This window comes from Bufo bufo, chromosome 7 (assembly GCF_905171765.1).
Source record: "Bufo bufo chromosome 7, aBufBuf1.1, whole genome shotgun sequence".
NCBI classification, from domain to species: Eukaryota; Metazoa; Chordata; class Amphibia; order Anura; family Bufonidae; genus Bufo; species Bufo bufo.
In genome coordinates, this window is record NC_053395.1 from 8846406 (window position 1) to 8872701 (window position 26296).

The window sequence follows — 26296 nt, forward strand, 5'->3', positions numbered from 1 at the left end:
CACCTGACACCCTCGCAGTTAAGCTGTTTGAAGAGGCCCCCTCACAGCATAGCAGACAGCGCACCCTACATTGTATAGTGGCTGTGTTTGGTATTGCACCTCAAGCCACTTGAATGGCAGTGAGCTTTGTCTAGGCCATGTGACCGGTGAAGGTGACATCACTGACTAAGCAAGAGGCTGTGGTGGTGAGCGGAGAGCCATGGCCTCTTTAACAGCTGATCGTCAGGGTTACCAGGAATCAGACCCTCACTAATCACATATTGATAACCTATCCCGAGGACAGGCCATCAATATTAAAGTCCTGAACAACCCCTTTAAGTCACAAGAAAAATATATAAAATGCATGTGCCATATAAAAGGTTGTAGTGTTAAAGGGGTTGTCCGCGTTCAGAGCTGAACCGGACATACCCATTTTCCCCCAGGCCGCCCCCCTGAATCGCGCAGGGCAAAGGCCTTTTTAGAAGGTCCGGTGTCGTACCGGGCTCTCCATAGGGACTGCTAGGCGGAGGCTTCTGCCCAGCAGTGAGCCCAGTGACGTCACCGGCAGTAATGGGCGGGCTTTAGCGTTGCATTAGTCTTTAAAACGGCTGGGGCAGCTCTAAAGCCGGCCATCAGTGCCAGTAATGTCTCCGGGAACACTGCTAGGCGGAATGGAGTCCTTTTTTTTGTTTGTTTTGTTTATATAATATGAAATATTCCATTTATTGCTTATATCAGGTGGTTAACCCCTATATGCAATAGAATAGTATAGCCCATGTATCAGTCCTATGTAATGCATCCCTGGCCTTGAAGCATCAGCCTCTTCTCATCACACAATCCCTGGCAGTCAGTAAGCAGCAGTGTTACATGACATACATCTCCTGGGTCCAGGGGCAGAGGGGCCATAGACCTTACAGGGAAAATTCTCAGTGGGCTGATGCACAGGGGGCCGCCCAAGCCCCCATCTCACCTCCTTAGCGTCCTTCTCCAAATTTTAATCAGAGACAACTCGAGGAGGACAGAAAATGACATCTATTGATGGCCACCATAGAGGGACAGCTTTTGGGTAAATATATATTGTGGCACATGTTTCTGGCACTATGGTATTACAGTGGTGGAATCATAATTTCTTAGTGTGGTTATTAGAGTAAGTCAATCACCGTGTGTATACACGTGCCTGTCTCTAGGTGATTATTAAAATGGCTGCCTGTCTCTAGGTGATTTATAAAATGGCTGCCTATCTCTAGGTGATTTATAAAAAATGGCTGCCTGTCTCTAGGTGATTTATAAAATGGCTGCCTGTCTCTAGGTGATTTATAAAATGGCTGCCTGTCTCTAGGTGATGTTATGTTGTCAAGTTTAGTGTAAAAAAACAGACATAACACACACAGATCTGCTTCCACTCAGACACTGCCAGACATGATGGGGAATGTCCGGTTATAAGGCAGGATTGGTTGGAGATTCGTCAGTTTATAAACTCTATAGTGGGCTTCCTCGGCTTGTTAGGACGAGTAACTGACTTCATTCCCACCAAACATGGCAGGAAATTACACCATATTATAATGTTTTGTTCTGTGAAAACTGTCCTTCTGAACTCGAAGCCCCCCCAAAAAATTCCCACTTTAAATCAGTGGATACAGCAGATTAACATATGCAGCGAGAGGGGCCCCGGACCATTTCTTGGAAAGTTGGGATCCATGGCTACAAGCTCAGACTGTAGGCAAAAAGGCAGCGCAGGTGCCCAAAACAACCGTCGCCTATTCCGTGCCCCGTGTCTTCTACCACTATGGCGTTTTTTATTGACACTATGACCTATAGGAAGACGTTTTCAGTAGCACGTGCTGTGATTTTATTTTCTTTTGTTACATTTTATATGGATGGTTTAAAAAAATATATATAAATGTAATGCAATGATCGGCACTACACCCTGATAATACTGCCCACTGACCTAGAAGAAACGTCTCCCGAAAGGTCGCTGTGATGGAAAAGACCATTAGATGCTCCGGAACCTTTTTTAAGCCATTGTCCATTGGTGATTTGAAAAATGTGTTCATGTAAGTGCGCCTGTCCCACACATGACACATGCAATAGAAGACCCCCCCCCCCCCCCCCCCCCCCCCCCACGTGAGTTCTGTGCGTACCGCGAGGGCGGGCAAGAGAATAAAACCCCGGAGGAGGGAGCAGACTGTATGAATGAGTTTACTTAAAGGGGTTACCCAAATATGCCCGGGCCCCTCACACAGATTGTACTTACCACGCTCCCCGGCACCCGCGTCACACATTTTGGACAAATAAACAACTTAAAAATATGATTTCTGAAAAATGACTCTGAGGACAGATTTATTTTAAAGAACAGGAGCAGAAAACATATGAGGCGCACAGCCAGGAGATGCAATCAGTTACATCGGCACAAATCTGATGCCAGGATCTGTTTAAGAAACTTGGGGAAATGCAGGGGATATGAAAGGGTTTCCAGGACTTCCTGGTGGCCTCTCCTCTGGAGAGGTCATCAATGTCGGATCTGTGGGGGGCTCTGACACCCTGCACCCCCCACCACTCAGCTGCTCGGAGCAGCCCCCAGAACTAGCACTTTGAATTGAGCCGGAAGAACAGCCCTGTTCAATGTATTATGTCTGCACCCAGTTACTGCAGATCATCTCCCTTTTAAGTGAATAAGAAATGAGCTGCAGTAATCCAAAAGGTTATACTGCCAGCTCCATTCAAAGTTCCGGCACCAGTGGATAGCTCAATATGTGGGGCCCGGGAAATCCCTTTAAATCCCCTGCAGCTCCAGCACCACCACTCGGGTGATCTCTGCCGGCCCAGCAGTAATGACGTCACATACATCATTCATGTGAACACTGTAGCCAATCACTGGCCTCAGCAGTCAAATATCTCCTCTGAGGCCAGTGATTGGCTACAGTGTTCACATGAATGATGTATGTGATTTCTGGGAATTATGGGTTATTTCACTATTTTATTCTATTTCTTGCATTGCCTCAAATAATTGTTTTTCACTAAACGCTCTGTACTTTTGACTGTTTGCCTGGCCGTGGCTGCATGTACACAGTGTACCCCTGGGTCATCCCACACCTGTCCATCCCTCCATACAATGGTCCTATGGCCCCTTCACCCAGTAGTCATTATGTGGCTGAGGAGAGGCTGCAATGTGTACACACGGCCACAGCCAGCCACGGGGCTCCAGGTAATAAAGATCTATTATAAAGCACAATATGGCCAATAACTGCTACTGAGAAACCAGGATTCACTCCGGGACATCTCACATAAGCTTATAAGATAATAAATGAGCCAAGCGTCTATCACATCTTAATTGGACTGTAGACACATCATCAATGGTTCAGGTTAGGAGACATTGAATATTTTCTTTAAGCTGAGAAGAGCCTGTTCTTTGGTTATTTTCTTCCAGTTGGACGGCAGATCGGCTGGATTTGCATGAAACTCAGAAGCAAGATTTTTATTGAACTTTGCGAAAATGTATTTCCAGTAATCGGAGGACTCAATGGTGGGGTCGGGTTGGATGGACCAGTCTGGATAGTAAGTGCGGTATTCTTTGTATGGATGAAATTCATAATTTGTGTCTGAATTCCGAAATTTGGTTTCAGATACAACATCAGTGGTACATATTTCCGCGACCAGATTATTATTTATATAATTTCTACATTTCCCAAGTCCTTGAGGTCTATGGATAGATGCAAAGTGCTCTTTGTGGTCACCACCTCCAGCCTCACAGGGAACTCTACAGAATGGACACTGATGTCCACATCCAATCACTTTCTTCAACAACTCATCCTGAGGATTCAGTGTGACTCTGGAAAGTATGGACTCCAAACTCATAGACCTCAACTCTGACAAGATTTGCTCCTCTGTATCTGTTATGAAGGACTGAACATCTAAGGAAAACTGCCCAACGTCTGAGGTGTTACTGAAAACAATAACTTTTAGCTCCTTCTGTGAAATCACTAAATCAGTTTGTAAGTGATCACAGAAATGTGTTAAAAATTGTGAGATAGTTGTGCTGGCCAGACTTGTCTCATCCTGGAGAACATTTTGGACTTTCTCACAAATGGAGCTCAAAATGTTTTCATGAAATTCCATCAAACTTAAAGGATTGTTATATTTTTCAGAGAGGTAATTTTTTATCCACTCCTCTGAAAATTTCTTATATGAGCGAAGATATTGTACGTATTTCTGGAAAGACAAATACACCAGCAAATCCTCCAGCATAGTGTACTGGAAAAAAGTTCTAGTGCTAAATATCTTATTGTCAGAACTATGTAAGATGTCGTCCACTATTCTTTCTCCGAGATGACTGAATACATACTGGGTGATAGCTGGTTTCAGACACTGCTCACAGAACTGTTTCGCTCGGCTCTGACTTTTATCTTTTTCATTAAATATATTAAGAAATGTCAAGAAATACTGAGATTTTAGTTCTTCAAGACAATTCCTTGGGTCATTCTTCTGGACAAACCTATCATGCATCTCCTGAAATGTTCTAGATGCTTTTCCAAAGATGATGAGTTTGATATCCAGCTCAAACTCTGACGAGAAGGGGAGATTTTTAGTTTCTTTTTGTCTAAGTTCTTTATTGATCATCTGCAGAAGTTCCTGGCAGTAAGTGTCATCATAGTCCGCATCACTGTTCATCTTCTGTATGATGTAGTTATGACACAACTCTATCAATGAGTTGGCAAATTCTTCAAGCTTGATAAATAATAATTCATTACCATACCAAACTCTAGACAACCAGCAGAGATCTATGTACTTTTTATCCATCTTCCATTGTTCATAGGCTGATATCTCCTTTATTTTTACTAACTTTTCATTTATAGCAGATCCTCTTCTGCTGAGGTCATTTTTCACAAGATGTAACATAGATTGATTTACATTATATTTTTTAATTCTTCCAGTCTGAACAGTTGACATTGTCTTATCCCACATGGTCTCAAATTCCTGTTCTATTTCTAGATTAGTCATTTTATGTTTCTTGTGTCTTCCAGCTTCCAGAAGTTCTGTAATCTTCTCTTCTATAACCTGTTGGTATGTACTTAGGATACTTTGAATCTCAAATCTTCCTTTCTGGAGAGAAACAGCATTGTCATATTTGCCGATGGCCTTTCTTTCAAGCTCCTTTTTTAGAAAGTTTACACTCATCCTAAAATCTTCTCGATATCGTTCTACAAGGTGAACATTTTCGGTCTTATTTTCGAAGTAATTTTCTAGTTCTTCCAGCATCTTGCTTTCTCCCTCAAGCAGCAGCTGCTGAAGATCACACATAGAATGATCATGTGTTTCTTTATCCAAAGATTCTGCAATCTGATTTTTTATCTTATTTTCTGTAATATTGATCCATTTGTTCACACTTTTTTGGAATTCCCATTCCCACAGAGAGAACTGCATTGACAGTTTACCATATGCATCTGCTACCAGACTATTCCTAAAACTAAAGATGAATTTCTCATGTTTTACAGCATTCCACAAACTTTCCACCCATTTAATAAAGTCCTGAATATTACAAGGAGAATCCTGGGTTTTCATGAACGCAAATAAGTCCTGCTTCAGCTTATAAACATTTTCACTGTAACCAAAGTTTACTGGAGCCATTGGAGGGACTCCTTGCCATAAGCCTGGTATATACCAGTTGTGCTTCTCAAGATTATAGTCCATCACGTCACTGAAACTTGTGATTCCTATTTTATTTTCCATTCTTGCAGCCACTTGAGTCATTTCATTCAGCTGTTCTAGAAGTTTCTTCCTGTCTCTCATATTCTTGTCATGGGCGGAAACATCACTCACATTCTGATGGACAAACTGACAGTTGGGTTTCTTTCCTATCTCTTTCATCCGTAGAAATGCATGGACCACCATCTGCAAAATATCTCTCATTTCTGAGGTATTTTCCATGGCCATGTTGACTATGGTGATGTCACTCAACCCAACCACTAATGTGGCTAATTCATTATCATGTTCATAGCTTCCCTCCAGAGAAGCCAATTCAGGAGCTTTCAACCCTTCAGTGTCAATCACTAGAATAAATTCACAACCAATCTCATCCTGGAAGTTCTCCTTCATTTTAATAAGGGTCATGAAGGCTCCTCGCGTACATCGTCCACTGGCCACAGGGAACTGTAGGCCAAACATCGTGTTCAGAAGGGTGGACTTCCCCGTACTCTGCACCCCCAGCACAGTTATCACTCTTATCCTACATTGTCCTCCAGTCTTCTTATCCAGCGCAGTCAGGACATCAGTTATCCACTGTAAGGGAATGTTGGAGGCATCTCCATCAATCAGCTCCAATGGGAATCCATCAAGAAGAAGGTCAGAGGCAATATTTGGCAATCCAGCAAACTGTATTCTGTTTTCAGGAAGTAATCCTTGTTTTTTCATGGAGTATTCAGCTTCATAAAACTGCCCCAACTCACGGAGAAAATGTTCTACCCCCAGAGAACTATCTGAGATTTTTTGGTCTATATTTTTGAGTTCCTCTAGATTATTGGACTTATTGCTACATTTGTCCTTGTATTCTGCTTGCAATGCAGACACATTATTTCTAGATATTGACTCCAGTTCTAGTTTCATCCATTTCAGGAAAAATTGTCGCTCAGCCTGAGATAAATGAGTGATTGCATTAATAAACAGCATTATACAATCAGATAAATCGTGTTCATTCTGTTCCTTGTGTAGACAGGTGCGCTTCTCTATGAGTTCAGCCTGATATTGCTGCACATCCTTCCCCTCTAGGTTCGTCATCCTACAAAGTTCTTTTTCTATCTTAGACAACTTCTTCCATAAATCCCCTTGTAGGTTTAGTGATGTCTTCTTATATTCTTCCACATTGTTTATGACAGAAGTAATATTTACAGCACACGCTCTCGCTTTTTGACACTCAGCCAAGTCTTCATCTACATCAATATAAAGTCCATATATTTGTGTTTTTAGTTTTTCTAAAGATGATTTTCTATTATGTTCCTTTAAGAACTGCTCAATGCTGTTCTGAATGTTTTTAACAAATTCTGCATCATTTAATTTACTTCTTTTTATTATAAATTGCTTTTTGCTGACTTTTAAATTTTCTATTACATTATTTAAATGTTTCTGTGTCTCTGAGTTGACATCTTTTCCGGGGCCTGGACTGACAATGAAATAAAACTTGGTGTCATTGGGACTTAAGGATGATAATAATCGGAGCTGTCTCTCACACATGCTCTCAAGAAATACAAAGGTGGCCGATGAGATTTGAATGAGAAATTCAAACTGTTCCCAGTTGGACTCCAGGTCTCCACGTAGGTTGGCCACAGCAATAGGCTCTGAGAAAACATCTGATTTCCCACAAGGAAAGTACCATGACATCTCCACAAGCCCATCAGATATCTTCCTCTCAATGTTTCCTCCTTCCATGTTGTCATGTATGAAGAAGTCATGATGTTGTTGAGCTGGGTTCAAGACCTGGTTTAATATTTTTGATTTAGATAATTTATTTGGCCCCAGTCTGACGAAAGAGAAGATCGGCATTTCAATATTCACCACGTTGTCTTCTCTGAAGCCTTTACTGTCTGCTAGTGAAGGAGGTCTCCATTTCTTCACAATATCTCTCATTGCCCAAAGCATGAAGGTGCTGTTAGGACCATCACCAGCAGGAAGCAAGAGAGGAACAGCAAACTGACAAACTGACATTTTAGTTACAATTTCTTGCTGTAAAAACAGGTCTGAACAATGAAGGAGAGCACAGAGAACATCAAGTGGATGGATGGAACATGAAGTGTCTTCTTCCTCTTCTTCATTCACAGAAAAAAACAGTTCACTAACTCGATCTGATTCTTCTTTAGATGACTGTTTCTGGCATTGAATGTTTCGTGCTGTTCTGTTCAGCCCTATAATTTTGGTCAAGAAATGCCAGGGGATATCTGGAATATTCTGGGGTTGGTCAATGAAAAGATTGTCTGTTCCAATGCTAAGTACATCTCCCAAGGTCAACTTTGAATCCAGATGTTTTTTCATGCTCAGTTGTTGGACCAGTTCCTGAAAATTTCTAGCCCGGTCTGTGGAAAGAGCATAACAAAAACATGACTTCAGAATTGTAATATAAAAAAAACTGTATTGTTTCTGCGCAAACTATCTCTCTTAATTGGCTCCTGTTGAGATTCTTCCACATCCGATATTCCCCTATACGAATAGTGCAGTTGGCTCATAATATAAATCACTCCTACCTTTGTTTCTCCTGCGGTCTGTTCCTTTGATAGTCCAGCTGTGGTAAAAGCTCCAATGGCTTGGCTCAATCCCGGAGTCCTTTAGAGGCAGTTCAGTTCTTTCTTTCCGATGGATGCGCACCCCGGCCGGCAGCACGCCTCCTGTTTGATGCTCCGGTATAGAGCGGGGTTACGTCACCTAAGCACAGCTACGAAAGCTGAAATGGGAAAAACCCAATGCGTTTCAAGAAGTATCGCTTCTCTTCCTCAGGGATACCATTCTCCCATTACTGCTCCTCTATATAAGTCCTAGCCGGGATCCTGGGTGGAGTTTTAGAAATCCATGTCAGTTGTCTGGGTATACACGTTTGTGACCCTTTTAGTTGTCAAAAGCAAACAATTCAACCTCACTATTGAGACCCTACGGAGCTAGACTATTAAGATTAAAAATCCACCTAGTCTCTGCTCTCGATTGATATTTGATTAAATCTCCTCCTCTTATACAAACTGTAACCTTCTCTATACCGCATACAGAAGACCCTTTCCATTTCCCCCCAAGTGCATCAGAATAGTGTCTCGATACAGGGTGCTGTATGACATAGACAAGAGGACATAGTTTTAAATTAGAGGGGCAAAGGTTTAAAAGTAATATCAGGAAGTATTACTTTACTGAGAGAGTAGTGGATGCATGGAATAGCCTTCCTGCAGAAGTGGTAGCTGCAAATACAGTGAAGGAGGTTAAGCATGCATGGGATAGGCACAAGGCCATCCTTCATATAAGATAGGGCCAGGGGCTATTCATAGTATTCAGTATATTGGGCAGACTAGATGGGCCAAATGGTTCTTATCTGCCGACACATTCTAGGTTTCTAATGTTTCTATGCTCTTCATATTTTCGTTCACACGTTCTTTTAGGGGTCTTTTTGTTCTACCTACATAAAATTTCTCACATGGGCATGTTATTAAATATATGACCCCTTTAGTATGACATGTAAAATGTTGTTTTATTGTCTGTTTGTAAAGGCCTTCTTTATCTTTTATTTCATAGACTGGTTTTGTACGACAATTTACGGCAGCTCATACATTTTTTACAAGGAAAAAAACCTTTTGGGATGCCTAAATTGCTACTACTTTTACTGTTTTAACAGTTGGTGCGATCATATTGCCTATATTTGGAGCTTTTTTATATATGAATCTGGGATTTTCTCGAATCTGTCCTCCAATAATTTTATCCTGACGGAGGATATCCCAGTATTCTTTAACTATATTTCTAAGTATACTGGATTAATTATTGTAACCTGAAATAATTTCAGGAATTATTGTTGTATTATCACTATTATTTTATTAATTCATTGTATTACTGTCTACATCATGCTCAATTAGTACTTGTCTGTCAGTGCTTCCTTCTACTTCTCTTTGTTTATTGAGGAGGTCACAGGTGTATACTTTGGATTCAAATTTATTTTGTAGTATTTTTGCTTCCTTTTCAAAATCCTCTTTTTGCTACAATTTCTATATAGGTTCATGAACTGACTTCTGGGTACATTTATTAGCCATTGTGGCAAATGACAACTAGTCATGGCGATAAAGCTATTAGTGTCAGTGGGCTTGCTATATGTGATAGTATGTATGGTGCCTTCTCCAATAAAAACTGTTAAATCCCAAAAATGTATTTCAGATTTACTGTATGTAGGAGTAAATTCTAAAAAGTATTCATTTTTATTTATAACCTCAAAATTTCAAAGAGATTCTTGTCCTCCCTTCCAAATAAAAATAATATCATCAATAAAACGGCGCCAGAGGACGAGATCTGCACCAAGTCCCCCAGGTGGGAAAATACAGTCATTCTCCCATTGGGCAACGTATAGGTTAGCGAAACTCGGTGCGAATCTCGTCCCCATTGCGGTCCGCCATGTCTGTAAATAATAATCTCCCTCATATATAAAATAATTTTTATTTAATATAAATAAAATGTAATCTCCTATAAAATCAATTTGTTCCATAGAGTAAGAACTGGATTGGCATAAAAAGGATTCGCTGCTTCGCATCCCTTATTACTCTCGTATACGTATACAATGATTTGACGTGTAAGGTATATATATAATGCATTCAGATTGCCATTGCACAGTCTTCAATATTTGAATAACATGTGTAGTATCCTTTAGGTAGGGGTCAGCTTTACACAGGGTTGTAAATGAAGATCCACATATTTGGATAAATTTCTTGTCAGGCAATTAACGCCCGACACTATTGTCCTTCCCGGTGGATCAGTGAGGGATTTGTGCAATTTAGGGAGGTCGTAGAAAAGGGCAATAGATGGATGTCGATTCATAATGAAAGATGCTTCATTTGTATTTAATATCTGTGCTATTTTCCCCTCTTAACTAATTCCTCCAAGTCTTTTGGAAAATGTTGGTGGGATCTTGTTTCAATTTTTTGTATGTCCGCGTGTCCCCTAATAATTTAAGAGCCTCTTTATTGTAGGATTCTTTATTTAAAACAAATATCCCCCCCTTTATCCGCGGGACGGATAATATTGTGATTTTGTTGCATACTAGCGATAGATTCTTTTTCTTTTAATGTTACATTATTATTACTACCTTTATACACTGTACAAATATTAGTTTTACGAATGTCCCTAATCACCATATTTAGAAAATTTTCATAGATTCAGAATATTCACGTAAAGCATGAAAATGAGATTTTGCCTTAAGGTTGGTATGTATGTATGTTTGCCCCTGGATCAGGGGGAGTAATACTGGTAGTTTTTTGTTTCGGCTTTTTAATATGGTAGTTTTTTTAAAGCTAATTTACGCATACATTTTCTAATGCCAATAAATGCTTCAAACTTATTGGACCCTTTTGTGGGGGAAAATTTTAAGCCCTCTTGCAACAGGGAACACTCTCCCTCAGGTAACGTATGGCTACTTAAGTTATAGATTTTTTGTTGCTGCTGTTGGGAGTGGTTCTTCTTTGATCTTCTTTTATTTTGCCCCCCCCCCTATATCCTCTCTTCCACTTTTTCTAACTCTTGCTTGAAAAAAATCCCTTTTAATTGTTTTTTGGACTGCTGTTTTAGGTATCTAGATTTTTCTTTTTTGTTGGTGTAAATCAGATTTCTTTTTTATTACTAATTGAGCATGATGTAGACAGTAATAAAATGAATAAACAAAATAATAGTGATAATACAACAATAATTCCTGCAAATATTTCAGGTTACAATAATCAATCCAGTGTAGTTAGAAATATAGTTAAAAAATATTGGGATATCCTCCGTCAGGATAAAAGAATCGGAGGACAGATTCCAGAAAAAGCTCAAAATATAGGCAATATGATCGCACCAACTGTTAAAACAGTAAAAACAACGAGTAGCCGTATAGGGATCCCAAAAGGTAAAAAACGTATGAGCTTCTGTAAATTGGGTCGTACAAAACCAGTCTATGAAATCTATATATATAAAAAAGGACGTATATATATATGTATGTATGTATGTTCCGCCATCACTCAAAAACGCAACCATCGATTTCAACAAAACTTGGTATACACATCCCTTGCTACCTGGAAAGAAATCTTGTTGGGGGCACAACTCTCTAGGATGTACAGTCCCTGAGATATTCCCAAAAAATGCAAATGTGGCACATCACATGACCTACATTAGCCAATAGAATCCTGCAGATCTTTCTCTTCATATCCCAACTGCCATACACACGGTCACATGTCCCTTAACAGCCAATAGAAGCTTGCAGGCCCTTAGTCTCCACATACACACAGTTTCACACCAGGTTACCATAACAACCCAGCCATTTTTCTTCACTGCTGTAGGTCAGCTTTAAAGGGACAGGGCGCTGTGGATGACACTGTTAAGGGAGCGGAGTGCTGTGGAGATGACAGTTCAGGGGGCAGGTAGGGTGGCCATTCAGGCCACCCTCAAAAGATGGACTTAAAAACCACGCCCCCAGGTCCCGCTAAGCCACGCCCCCTCCCACTCAGCAGCCGATGGGGATTAAAAAAATGAAGGTAAAAATCAACTTCTGTCAGCTGCAGGGGTGGGAGGGAGGGTGACTTTCTCCATGCAGCTCACACTCAGACAGCACAGTGCTGCTGTCTAAGAGTGAGCTGTTCAAAAGAATATCCCTGTGTCCGTCCAGGCCCTGCGCCAGATGGAGGACAGGGAGCCTGAAAGCTGGACTGTCCGCCCTAAAACCGCACCTCTGGCCACTCTAGGGGCAGGCTGCTGTGGAGGTCACTGTTAAAGGGGCGGGGTACTGTAGATGTCACTGTTATAGTGGATACTGTCGATATATATTAATGACCTACACAAACATTAAATGAAATAGATGAAATATACCCGTGCGAAGCCGGGTCCTTCTGCTAGTAAAAGATAAAGAAGGCCTTTACAAACAGACAATAAAACAACATATTACATGTCATATATTTAATAACATGCCCATGTGAGAAATTTTACATAGGTAGAACAAAAAGGCCCCTAAAAGAACGTGTAAGGGAACACATATATAATATAGAACGAAAATATGAAGGACACCCTGTATCGAGACACTGTTCTGATGTACATGGGGGAAATGGAAAGGGTCTTCTGTATGCGGTATAGAGAAGGTTACAGTCACTATAAGAGGAGAAGATTTAATCAAATATCAATCGAGAGCAGAGACTAGGTGGATTTTTCATCTTAATAGTCTGGCTCCGTGGGGTCTCAATAGTGAGGTTGAATTGTTTGCTTTTGACAACCAAAAGGGCCACAAACGTGTATACAGAGACAACTGACATGGATTCTATAACTCCACCCAGGAACCTGGCTAGGACTTATATAGAGGAGCAGTATTGGGAGAATGGTATCCCTGAGGAAGAGAAGCGATACTTCTTGAAACGCATTGGATTTTTTCCCCATTTCAGCTTCCGTAGCTGTGCTTAGGTGACGTAAACCCGTTCCATACCGGAGCGTGAGCATCAAACAGGAGGCGTGCTGCCGGCCGGGGCACGCATCCATCTGAAAGAAAGAACTGAACTGCCTCTAAAGGACTCCGGGATTGATCCAAGCCATTGGAGCTTTTACCACAGCTGGACTATCGAAGGAACAGACCCCGGGAGAAACTAAGGTAGGAGCGATTTATATCATGAACCAACTGCACTATTCGTATAGGGGAATATTGGATGTGGTGGAATCTCAACAGGAGCCAATTAAGAGACGGTTTATATTTGATAGTTTGCGCAGAAACAATGCTGTTTTTTTAGATTGCAATTATTTTAGTCGGTTGCGATACCGACTGTTTCTTGCATCACTATCAGTTTGCATTGTGAAATAGAGCCAGTGATCATAATTCTTGATGACTTCAGAATTGTTCTGAATATCAACTAATGATATACCACATACTATAGATTAATAATTGGCTGACATGACAATGGGGAACATTTAGTTTGTTGAGTTTTTCCACAAAAACAACATCTTCTACCTTCTTACATCTGAATTCTGAACTGGATTTTTAGATTTCTTTTTCTTTTGAGAGCCCCCTGCACCCATACTACTACCCCTCCTGTTTCCTTCTGCATTTCATGTCTTGACATTAAGTTAATCAATTTAAGGTTTCATCAATGAATAAACAACTAATTCAGTTTCTTTAGCTCCTGGTGATCCGCAGTCACCACCATGAAAAGCTCTAAGCAGTGAAGCCAAGCCCAACGTGTCTGTAAATGGTAAAGTTGGGAGGAATCGGCCAAACAAGAATTTACAAAACTAAATCTCATGTGTATAATCAGCCATGAAGGAAGAGATTTAGCTACTGATCTAGTGGACCCCCAAGTAACTGACTGAATGAGTACACCCTTTGAAATGTCTATGAAAAGCCAAAAAGGTTCTCATTTACAATTTAGTGAGCACAAACTGTAGGTGGAAAATTGTAGAAGACCTGCCAGAAAAAGTAAGGAAAATCTCTGTAGTATACATTTAATAATGTGAAAATGTATGCTGGGATTGTTGGCCGCAGTACTGAGGTATTCTGGTGACAAGTCCCCATCGTATTTCTGTGATTTGCATGGAGATCAAATACAGAGTTGCTTACTTAGACGTGACAGAAATGGCTATGCTCACACAAAGGGCTCATGGCCATGGCACAGAGGCTGTATGGCAGTACACAGAGTTGTATAGCTCCATCAGTTTCGTGTTATATGGAGATGTCTTACCCTAGTAGCATTGCTTCTTTAAACCTGCATATAAATGCATTAGAACATACCATTTTTTTATAGGATTTGTATGAAATTCAACAGTGAAAAACCAATGAAATCAGAGACATGCAGAGATTCAGTAGTGGGGCCATGGACCTCTGTGGAAGACCTATCTCAGTGTTATGCAAAACTAAGCCCTAATGATACAGAAAAGCTGCTCACCTTCCAAATATGACTGAGACAAAGCATTCAAAGCAGGAAATCTGAGAATCATGTTCTCAAGGTGGTTGAGGAATTTCACACATGCCGTTTCTCCATGCTGAAGTATGAGGTTCACCAGTTCAATGGCTTTCTCTGTCTGGGAATCTTTCAAACAGAAGTCAAGATATTCCTCCTGAGATATGATGTCCAGGGTGTCCAGTTCATCAAATAAATCGTCGACATTTTTCTCAAATATTTCTGCTAGTTTCCATTTCAGCTGTTTTACAATCCATGACGCATCTCTGGTTGTACCCATGGTGTTCCTAAACAAATAAATCATAGTAACATGTTTACACCATATCAAGTAGTCAAATATTTCATCTATAATCTTAGCTGAACATTTTAGCAGTGGCCAAAGATAACATGACAGGCTCCAACAAAGAACCACAAAGGCAACATCTGATCTAAGACCAAGACCTTTCCTTACCTCTGTAGCAGTAGAACAAGCTCCATCACCTCCGAGGCAGAACACCACATGATCCCCGTTAAGGGAGAACATGGACATCACCTCTCTGAGGTACAAAACCCCCATCACCTCTGAGGTAGAACCTGCCTATAACTTCTGAGGTAGAACACCATGCCACCCCCTCTGAGATAGAATATGCCCACCACCACCTCCGAGGTAGAAGATGTGCAGCGAGCCCAGGAGGAGCAGAGCGTAAGATGGGAATGATAGTGGCCCTGTCTGCAACAGTTATTCACAGTGACAATCCTCACACCAATGTTCTCTTAGGGCCAGGGTGTGGTATGTGGATGCACCTTTTCTTCTCTCTGGGCACATCCTGATGCCGGGGCTCCTGTCTTATGGTAGTCAGGTGCCTATGGTGTTATGAGTGTTGTGCAAGGCATGAGATGTAGGTGCCATGGTTGGTGAATGGTGCTGAAGTCAGTAACCAGGCCAGTTGTAGAAAATAAACGTCTCTCTTTACTAAAGTGCAGAATAGGAGTTGTAGTACATCCAATGGTATCAAAACATAGTTCCAAACAATTCTCAGTGGAATCTTCCAAGATAGCAATGTATGGATATAGGCCCGGATGGGGGTTGTACTACTCCTTCTCTTTGCAGAATCTAAGGCTGGCAATATTACTCTTGCAATGGTGGCTGTAATTCATAGCTGAAGGGTACAGGATAAGATATAGTGGGCCAGACCGTGTCCAAGTGTGGAAGGAAGTATTAGAGATACGCCTCTCACTGCAGTAAAGTCTCTACCAGCCTTAGGCCTCATGCACAAGGACATTGTTTGGCTCGGATGCGGACCCATTCACTTCAATGGGGCCGCAAAAGATGCAGACAGCACTATGTGTGGTGTCCACATCTGTATGTCTGTTCCGTAGCCCCGCAAAAAAATAGAACAAGTCCTATTCTTGTCCTTATCACAGAGAAGTATAGGACTGGTCTATTGAGGGCCAGACCTTCCGTTACGCAAAATGCAGAACACACACGGCTAGGGTTGCCACCTTTGCCACCAAAACATACCCGCCAAGTTAAGCCACACCCCAAAAGGGGTGTGGTTGTGGGGGAGTGGCTTAACGCAGGGTGTTAAGTCGTTGTCATACTTTGCCTTTTAATAAGGGTTCATGCCCACGACCATGTGGCGGCTGGGCCCGTGCTGCAGACCCAAAATTGCGGTCCGCAATGCACGGGCACCCTCCGTGGGGCAGCCGCATGCGGATCGCGGACCCATTCACTGCATCCGACGGTACGCACTGCAAAAAAGTGGTGCATGCACTCTGTAGTGCTTTCACCTGGAAGCGGGAACTTGTCTGGATCACAGCTGATATCAGTGCATTATATACTGTGATTCCACATGATTTAGCCATAACATCACTCAAATGGTTTCTCAACAATTATTCAGAGTTCTCTTCTAGTTTTCAGGATTATATTTCTCAGGTTGTTCTTTTTTTGTTGCAATACAATGTATTCATGTTCAACCATCGTTATTTTTTGCAACTTACCGGTGTTTCGATGGGGGCCAAATTTTCGCCTTGTATGGCCAACATCTATATAGCCTGGTGGGAGCATCGCTATCTATTTCATCTAGTAATCCTTTTGAGGTCTCCTTGGAGTAGTACGGTCGTTATATCGACGACCTGCTGTTTGTATGGTCGGGCGATCGGGCGATCGGGCTGCCGTGCCGCTCCTCGGTGTAATTTAAAGTTTACTCTGAATAGCGATGCTTCCACCATTCCCTTCCTTGACCTGCAACTAACTGGATCTTCAGAGAGATCTATTGTGGTCACCCACACTTTTTGGAAGGATACGGCAGGCAATACCACACTCTTTGCGACATCCTGTCATTCTCGCCATGCAATTCAGAACATACCTAAAGGCGAATTTATCCGAGTGAGACGTAATTGTTCTGATGATACAGCCTGCCGCACGGAGATGGATTTAATTGCCAGCGCAAATTCTCCGGCCATGTTTTAAAGTCAGCCAGAGAACTTGCCCTCAGCAAATCCCGGCCTGACTTAGTCTTACCTGTGAATAAGTCCCAGAAAAATACATGTTCAACAGTTCCGGTTTTCTTCACCAGCTACGGCCAGGAATACTCACGCATCTGTCAAATAATCAGAAAGCATCTCCCTGTCCTCAGCTGTGATGAGCAGTGGGCTGGCATTGCTAGTGCCGATATTAAATGTGTAGCCCGTCGGGCACCTACACTGGCACAAAAAGTGAGTCCTTCCCTTTTTTCTGATGTGAAACGGGATCAACCCACTTGGTTGAAACATAAGGGCACCTTTAAATGTGGTCATCGTGTTTGCACTTGCTGCAAAACAATCAGCACAGGGGGTCACATTGCTTCTGTTGCCAACCAAAAGGGGTTACAGTTAAAACAATACATTAACTGCAACATTGGTTTTGTAGTTTATTGTATTACATGCTCTTTGTGTCGCTTCCAATACGTAGGTTGTACTACAAACAGCCTAAAAAACAGGATCTGCAGGCACATTTCTGACATTCCACGGTGAGGAACGTCTCTGCGGTCAGTTTACATTACGCAGCTGTTCATGGAGGCGATATCACAGGTACGTACGTACGTTCAAGGTTTGGAGAGAGTTAACCCTCCAGCAAGGGGAGGTGATCACAGACGGAAACTGCTAAACAGGGAATCCTTCTTTTTATTTTTTGTATGGATTTACGTATCCCTAAAGGTCTCAATCGTAGGCATGAGCTGATTTTACACTACTGACTCTATGTACTACAATGGTTTTAGACTTTTTTGTTTGTGGTTTTATTCAAACACTGAAACATTGTGTATTTTATTTGCATGAAGATGTGGCTTGGTCTAATTGTGATCACCTGTTTTCTTTTGACTTCTTTGGAGAAACACTATATAAATCCATGCCAGTGTACTTCTTCTTTGTCATGAGTAAGGATCAGCACTACATGATCCGAAACGCGTAGATATAAATACCCTGTTTGGTTTTAAATGCACTATTTCCAATAAAAGCTGCCACTTGTTTGTACTGGAATTTGGATTTCTGATTTTTTTGGATGCACTCTTTAGTGTTTCCGTGGGGTTCTGATCTGTGCCTCCATTTCCGCACTGCGGACCCATTCAAGTGATCCCTAGGTCCGGCTGAGATCCCGCACCTGCGCACTGCCTCGATGGGCTGGCGCATGCGCACTAGTTGAATCGATTCCGTGCCCACAATGGGCATCACAGTGCGCATGCCACGGCCCGGCAAAGCAGTGCGCAGGTGCGGGATCTCAGCCGGACCTAGGGATGACACAAGGGAATAGGAGGACGGGCAAAGGAAGAGGCTGGGGAGGAGTAACGCTGAAGGAAGGCAGAGCAGTCTGGGCTCCTACACACTGACCGCCGCCCCGTGCGAGTGCTCATTTGCATATGAATTAAACATCGTTTTTCCTGCTTCTGCAAGTCTAAAGAAATTAATAAAGGTACTATTACATTCATGTATAGGTGTGCTATAGGACAATATAAGCACTGTATATGGTCATATAGTGGTGACAGACTCCCTTTACGGCATTAACATACCAAGTAACCTTAAAGAGGACCTTTCATGGGTTTGTGTGTTAGAAACTGGTATGCTTACCAGATAGGACGGCCCCTACAGATGCAATACCCCTCTGTTCTGTAGCTGTGTCCCCTGCTGTTTTTCGCGCCCATAAGTTCCCTCCTGGGTAGATTTACCCTTGCCCTATCCTTATTTGGATCCTCTATGAGGGGAAAGACACCAGAGCCCCCTGTCTGGGGTGATACCTAGATCCCTTTATGTTCGGGTGGAGCATTTAAAAGGGGTGAGGGATCTCACCAGCTCCACACGAAAGGCGAGGGTATTGTGACTGTAGCTACTTTATTCAGCTGCCTTGTGATCTATAGATCAGGAGAGAGAGCAGTTCATTAAAATAACAAACAAATGCTCCCCCGACGTGCAGGAGCGGAAACATGTCGGGGGAGCATTGAGGTGCCTCATCACCTCTGAGGTAGAACAAGTCCCCTCACTTCTCAAGAAGAACACGTCCATCACCTCCAGAGTAGAATACAACCATCACATCTGCAGTACAACACGACTATCACCTCTGTAGTAGAACACACCCATTCACCCTGGTGTAAAACATGTCCGTAACCTCTGGAGTAGAACGCATCCATCACCCAGAGCATATCCGTCATCTCTCCACCCCAAATCTAAAATAGAGGACACTCCTATCACCTAATAACACACTTGTAAGCCCTTACATGGGCTTTGAGTCTGTGCTGCCACACTGCAAGAGATAGGACATGTCCTATCTTTTGCCGTATTCTGCAGATGCATGTGCATTGCAGTCCACTATTTGACATCTGCAGCATCGGCATGGCGACAATACGGACTTGTCAATGAGCCCTTATACTGAGGGACCTGTTGTGGAGGAGTGATGACCAGTGCAGGAGCAGCAGCTCTCCCCTTATACTGAGGGACCTGTTGTGGAGGAGTGATGACCAGTAAGGAGCAGCAGCAGCTCTCACTTACCTTATACTGAGGGACCTGTTGTGGAGGAGTGATGACCAGTGCAGGAGCAGCAGCAGCTCTCCCCTTATACTGAGGGACCTGTCGTGGAGGAGTGATGACCAGTAAGGAGCAGCAGCAGCTCTCACTTACCTTATACTGAGGGACCTGTCGTGGAGAAGTGATGACCAGTGCAGGAGAAGTGATGACCAGTGCAGGAGGCAGCAGCTCTCACCTTATACTGAGGGACCTGTTGTGGAGGAGTGATGACCAGTGCAGGAGACAGCAGCTCTCACCTTATACTGAGGGACCTGTTGTGGAGGAGTGATGACCAGTGCAGGAGCAGCAGCAGCTCTCACTTACCTTATACTGAGGGACCTGTTGTGGAGGAGTGATGACCAGTGCAGGAGCAGCAGCAGCTCTCACTTACCTTATACTGAGGGACCTGTTGTGGAGAAGTGATGACCAGTGCAGGAGCAGCAGCTCTCCCCTTATACTGAGGGACCTGTTGTGGAGGAGTGATGACCAGTAAGGAGCAGCAGCAGCTCTCACTTACCTTATACTGAGGGACCTGTTGTGGAGGAGTGATGACCAGTGCAGGAGGCAGCAGCTCTCACTTACCTTATACTGAGGGACCTGTTGTGGAGGAGAGATGACCAGTGCAGGAGGCAGCAGCTCTCACTTACCTTATACTGAGCAGGGACCTTGCGTGGAGGAGTGATGACCAGTAAGGAGCAGCAGCAGCTCTCCTTACCTTATACTGAGGGACCTGTCGTGGAGAAGTGATGACCCAGTGCAGGAGCAGCAGCAGCTCTCCCTTATACTGAGGGACCTGTCGTGGAGGATTGATGACCAGTAAGGAGCAGCAGCAGCTCTCACTTACCTTATACTGAGGGACCTGTTGTGGAGGAGTGATGACCAGTAAGGAGCAGCAGCAGCTCTCACTTACCTTATACTGAGGGACCTGTCGTGGAGAAGTGATGACCAGTGCAGGAGGCAGCAGCTCTCACCTTATACTGAGGGACCTGTTGTGGAGGAGTGATGACCAGTGCAGGAGACAGCAGCTCTCACCTTATACTGAGGGACCTGTTGTGGAGGAGTGATGACCAGTGCAGGAGCAGCAGCAGCTCTCACTTACCTTATACTGAGGGACCTGTTGTGGAGGAGTGATGACCAGTGCAGGAGCAGCAGCAGCTCTCACTTACCTTATACTGAGGGACCTGTCGTGGAGGAGTGATGACCAGTGCAGGAGGCAGCAGCTCTCACTTACCTTATACTGAGGGACCTGTTGTGGAGAAGTGATGACCAGTGCAGGAGCAGCAGCTCTCCCCTTATACTGAGGGACCTGTTGTGGAGGAGTGATGACCAGTAAGGAGCAGCAGCAGCTCTCACTTACCTTATACTGAGGGACCTGTTGTGGAGGAGTGATGACCAGTGCAGGAGGCAGCAGCTCTCACTTACCTTATACTGAGGGACCTGTTGTGGAGGAGTGATGACCAGTGCAGGAGGCAGCAGCTCTCACTTACCTTATACTGAGGGACCTGTCGTGGAGGAGTGATGACCAGTGCAGGAGCAGCAGCAGCTCTCACTTACCTTATACTGAGGGACCTGTCGTGGAGGAGTGATGACCAGTGCAGGAGCAGCAGCAGCTCTCACTTACCTTATACTGAGGGACCTGTCGTGGAGGAGTGATGACCAGTGCAGGAGACAGCAGCTCTCACTTACCTTATACTGAGGGACCTGTTGTGGAGGAGTGATGACCAGTGCAGGAGACAGCAGCTCTCCCCTTATACTGAGGGACCTGTTGTGGAGGAGTGATGACCAGTGCAGGAGGCAGCAGCTCTCCCCTTATACTGAGGGACCTGTTGTGGAGGAGTGATGACCAGTGCAGGAGACAGCAGCTCTCACTTACCTTATACTGAGGGACCTGTTGTGGAGGAGTGATGACCAGTGCAGGAGACAGCAGCTCTCCCCTTATACTGAGGGACCTGTTGTGGAGGAGTGATGACCAGTGCAGGAGGCAGCAGCTCTCCCCTTATACTGAGGGACCTGTTGTGGAGGAGTGATGACCAGTGCAGGAGGCAGCAGCTCTCCCCTTATACTGAGGGACCTGTTGTGGAGGAGTGATGACCAGTGCAGGAGGCAGCAGCTCTCCCCTTATACTGAGGGGCCTGTTGTGGAGGAGTGATGACCAGTGCAGGCAGGGCCGGCCTTTGGGGTGTGCGGGCTGTGCGGCCGCACAGGGCGCCATAGTAACAGGGGCGCTGGGCGGCCGACAGCTCGCAATGTAATATGCGGCAGGCGAGGCTGAACTTGTGTTCTCCCTCGGGGCGCCCCCTCCATCTAGCCCTCCCCTGTCTGACCTGATTCGTTCCTCCTCCCCTGTGCCTGACCTGCCTGCTGCCCCCGCATCTGCCAATAAGAAGAGACAGGAGGAGGAGGAGGGGCTGTGGCCACTGCGCCACCAATGAAGATAACTGACCTGAAATACAAATACAGGAGGCGGGTGCTGGAATCAAATAGCCGACACCCGACCTCTTTGACAGGGAGCTGCGATCAGCTGCATTTGAGTTAACCCTTCAGGTGCGGTACCTGAGGGGTTAACTGCCGCTGATCGCAGCTCCCTGTCACAGAGGTCGGGTGTCGGCTATTTGATTCCAGCACCCGCCTCCTGTATTTGTATAAGAAACGTTGGTGGCACAGTGCGCCCCCCCCCCCCCCCAGTATAATAAACGTTGGTGGCACAGTGCGCCCCCCCCAACACCCCAGTATAAGAAACGGTGGCACAGTGCGGCCCCCCCCCAACACCCCAGTATAAGAAACGGTGGCACAGTGCGGCCCCCCCCCCCCCAACACCCCAGTATAAGAAACATTGGTGGCACAGTGGGAAGTGCCAGTGAGGGTTAAAAAATAATAAAAAAAAATTAACTCACCTCCTCCAGTTGATCGCATAGCTGCCGGTCTCCTGTTTTCTTCAGGACCTGTGGTGACGTCACTGAGCTCATCACATGACCCATTACCATGGTGATGGATCATGTGATGAGCACAGTGATGTCACCACAGGTCCTTTGACAGGTCATGAAGAAAGAACAGAAGACGATCAATTGGAGGAGGTGAGTTAATTATTTTTTAACCCTCATTGGCACTGCCCACTGTGCCACCAATGTTTATTATATTGAGGGGGGGTGCACTGCGCCACCAATGTTTATTATACTGGGGTGTTGGGGGGGGCGCACTGCACCACCAATGTTTATTATACTGGGGTGTTGGGGGGGGCGCACTGCGCCACCAATGTTTATTATACTGGGGTGTTGGGGGGGGCGCACTGCGCCACCAATGTTTATTATACTGGGGTGTTGGGGGGGCGCACTGCGCCACCAATGTTTATTATACTGGGGTGTTGGGGGGGGGGGCGCACTGCGCCACCAATGTTTATTATACTGGGGTGTTGGGGGGGAGCGCACTGCGCCACCAATGTTTATTATATTGGGGGGGCGCACTGCGCCACCAATGTTTATTATACTGGGGTGTTGGGGGGGCGCACTGCGCCACCAATGTTTATTATACTGGGGTGTTGGGGGGGGAGCGCACTGCGCCACCAATGTTTATTATATTGGGGGGGCGCACTGCGCCACCAATGTTTATTATACTGGGGTGTTGGGGGGGGCGCACTGCGCCACCAATGTTTATTAAACTGGGGTGTTGGGGGGGCACACTGCGCCACCAATGTTTATTATACTGGGGTGTTGGGGGGGCGCACTGCGCCACCAATGTTTATTATACTGGGGTGTTGGGGGGGAGCGCACTGCGCCACCAATGTTTATTATATTGGGGGGGCGCACTGCGCCACCAATGTTTATTATACTGGGGTGTTGGGGGGGCGCACTGCGCCACCAATGTTTATTATACTGGGGTGTTGGGGGGGGAGCGCACTGCGCCACCAATGTTTATTATATTGGGGGGGCGCACTGCGCCACCAATGTTTATTATACTGGGGTGTTGGGGGGGGCGCACTGCGCCACCAATGTTTATTATACTGGGGTGTTGGGGGGGGCGCACTGCACCACCAATGTTTATTATATTGGGGGGGCGTACTGCGCCAATGTTTATTATATTGGGGGGGCCCACTGCGCACAATGATGGGTTAGGGAAATTTCACAGCAGAGTGCGCATGCGCTGGGAGCCTCGCCGGCGGTTAGGGTAGGGAAAAATTATGGGCCAGTGCACAGGTGCGGTGATCGGATGGATGTTCTCAGCTGGACACCGGCCGACACTGCGCATGCGCTGGGAGCCTCACCAGCGGTTAGGGTAGGGAAAAAGTACTGGCCCGTACGTAATTTTTCCCTTCCCTAACCGCTGGTGAGGCTCCTGGCGCATGCGCACTCTGCTGTGAAACTTCCCTAACCTGTCGTTGTGCGCCTGCGCGGCGCTGCAAACCTCCTCACGTCATGTCCGGTGCGACTGGAAGTGACGAGGGTAGGGAAATCTCACGAAGTAGGGAAGTATAACATTACACCGGCCTTTGGGGTGTGTGGGCTGGTAACTACTTGGTTGGATAGTCAGCCAGCCTATGCCATGATGCCAGCAACAAGCAGTGTTTTTTTTTTTTTTGGGGGGGGGGGGGGCGCCACAAGGTTAGCTCGCACAGGGCGCCTGAACACCTAAGGCCGGCCCTGAGTGCAGGAGGCAGCAGCTCTCACCTTATACTGAGGGGCCTGTTGTGGAGGAGTGATGACCAGTGCAGGAGCAGCATCTCTCCCCTTATACTGAGGGACCTGTTGTGGAGGAGTGATGACCAGTGCAGGAGGCAGCAGCTCTCCCCTTATACTGAGGGACCTGTCGTGGAGGAGTGATGACCAGTGCAGGAGCAGCAGCAGCTCTCACTTACCTTATACTGAGGGACCTGTTGTGGAGGAGTGATGACCAGTGCATGAGGCAGCAGCTCTCACTTACCTTATACTGAGGGACCTGGTGTGGAGGAGTGATGACCAGTGCAGGAGGCAGCAGCTCTCACTTACCTTATACTGAGGGACTTGGTGTGGAAGGTTGATGACCAGTGCAGGAGACAGCAGCTCTCACTTACCTTATTCTGAGGGACCTGTTGTGGAGGGGTGATGACCAGTGCAGGAGGCAGCAGCAGCTCTCACTCAGCGACCTTCCTGGTGATTTCTGGTGGGCAGTGACTGCAGCGAGTGACTTTATCTGAAATATGAAACAATAAGGGGAAGAGACCTAATGATAATTGGGAGAAATGAAACTTAGAACAGAAGAAGTTTCACTTTCCTTTCTCCCGACTCCAGGACATTGTAATTGTCAGACTCTGTTCACTGCATCCACAGTTTACTCTGGGGGAAATCATTTAAAGAAACTACACTGGTTTTCTGTGAAAGCCGCTCAGATAATGACGCTCCTCCTGAGAATGCATTTACGAAGTCTCCACCGCGTTTCAGGACAGATAACATTTGTAGTGTGTTGCTGAAAGAGGCGCCTCCCCCCCTCCCCCTAGGGCCCTCTATTTAACGTCCCAGGTGTAGGAATTGCAGAGTGGTATAGTGCGGCCTAAAATGTATTTTTATGTGTGTCACGGTGCTCCTACCTGGATACGGATGGACCCCAGGCTTTGGCTCCGAAGCAATAAATAGGGGAGTATAGTTGAGGAGTTTAAAGAAATAATTGAGTCCAGACCTTGTAATGAAGTTGAAAAGCAGCTTTACTTTGCATAAACGTTCTCCAAAACGGTTTACAGACTTTGTCTTGGTCCCAGCAGGCTTTAGCATGAAACTCTGGCAGGCAAACTCCACTCTGTTACATCTGTTGCTCTCTGGCTCTGCTGTACTGACAGGCTGACTGTATGACTCATCTTTTGCTGTATGCTGCAACTTCTCTCTGTAGTCTGTCTCTTAAGTTATACCAGGGAACTTTCTTCCTGGCTCCTGAGGCTCTAAGCTGTGGCCTCTATATCCAGAAAAGCTGAAGGTGCTCTAGCTGGCTTGGCTTGGGCATGGGCACATCCAACAGTGACATGCCCAGCACTTGCTTCCTTCTCCTAGGAGGGGGTAAGCTAAACTGCAACTAAACTTGGACCACTCCCTTCCTGAAGGAAGGGGGACTCGCCCGCCACTCCACAGAGGGAGGTTAGAATGGAATGAAACGCTCCATGCTCTCTAACTGTAGCTCTGCCGTGTTTGCAGCCACCTGCTGGTGAACCAGGCACATTACATTTGAACAGTTACATAACAAAATAGGAAATGCACAGTGTTTGGACCTGAAATAAATACACCTGATGACATGAGGTTAACCAATAAAGACAGTAGCGGGTGCAAAGTGGTAATGCCACTCTGGGGCGTTACATTGTTAAAGGGGCGAGGCTTTCACTGCTGCGCTGGAGATCGATGTCAGCTTATACCATTCTAGGTACATAACATCACCCACATGTGATAATATATAGTAAATATCAGTGTTATTGTTCACCTCACAGTAGTCTATGTCGATCCAGCGGGTTTTCACAGATTTGGCTTTGGGCTAATGGAGTGGAGTCTAATGGATTTTTTGTATTCATCCTTTAACCCTTTACAGGGATATGCTTCAGAGAATTTGGAGATCACTACCACAGAAGTGGTCTCCTCTAGCAACAGGTGATGTGAGCTGAGCAGATGACACCAGGACGTGGTAGGGGGGAGCAAGGATATGGGTTTAGACAGGCAGAGGTCGAGGCAGGCAGA

At 45.0% G+C, this 26296-nt stretch overlaps 1 protein-coding gene across 11 annotated transcripts in view; it reads right to left on the bottom strand.

Annotated features, from left to right (window-relative positions):
• Window positions 1–393: 393 nt before the first annotated feature.
• Window positions 394–26296, bottom strand: part of LOC121008059 (up-regulator of cell proliferation-like) — an 81742-nt gene continuing 55839 nt past the window's right edge. Inside the window, exons 1-4 of one of the 11 annotated variants that reach the window (XR_005780510.1) lie at window positions 24658–24763; window positions 14586–14887; window positions 2910–8039; window positions 394–2853 (exon numbers count right to left, since the gene is read on the bottom strand). Coding sequence is in view for 10 of the 11 variants with exons in the window: in XM_040440335.1 (XP_040296269.1) it covers window positions 3343–8039; window positions 14586–14880 (4992 nt within the window). In the remaining variant the exon portion in view is untranslated. The other 10 variants (XM_040440335.1, XM_040440339.1, XM_040440343.1 and 7 more) reach the window with 10 other exon arrangements.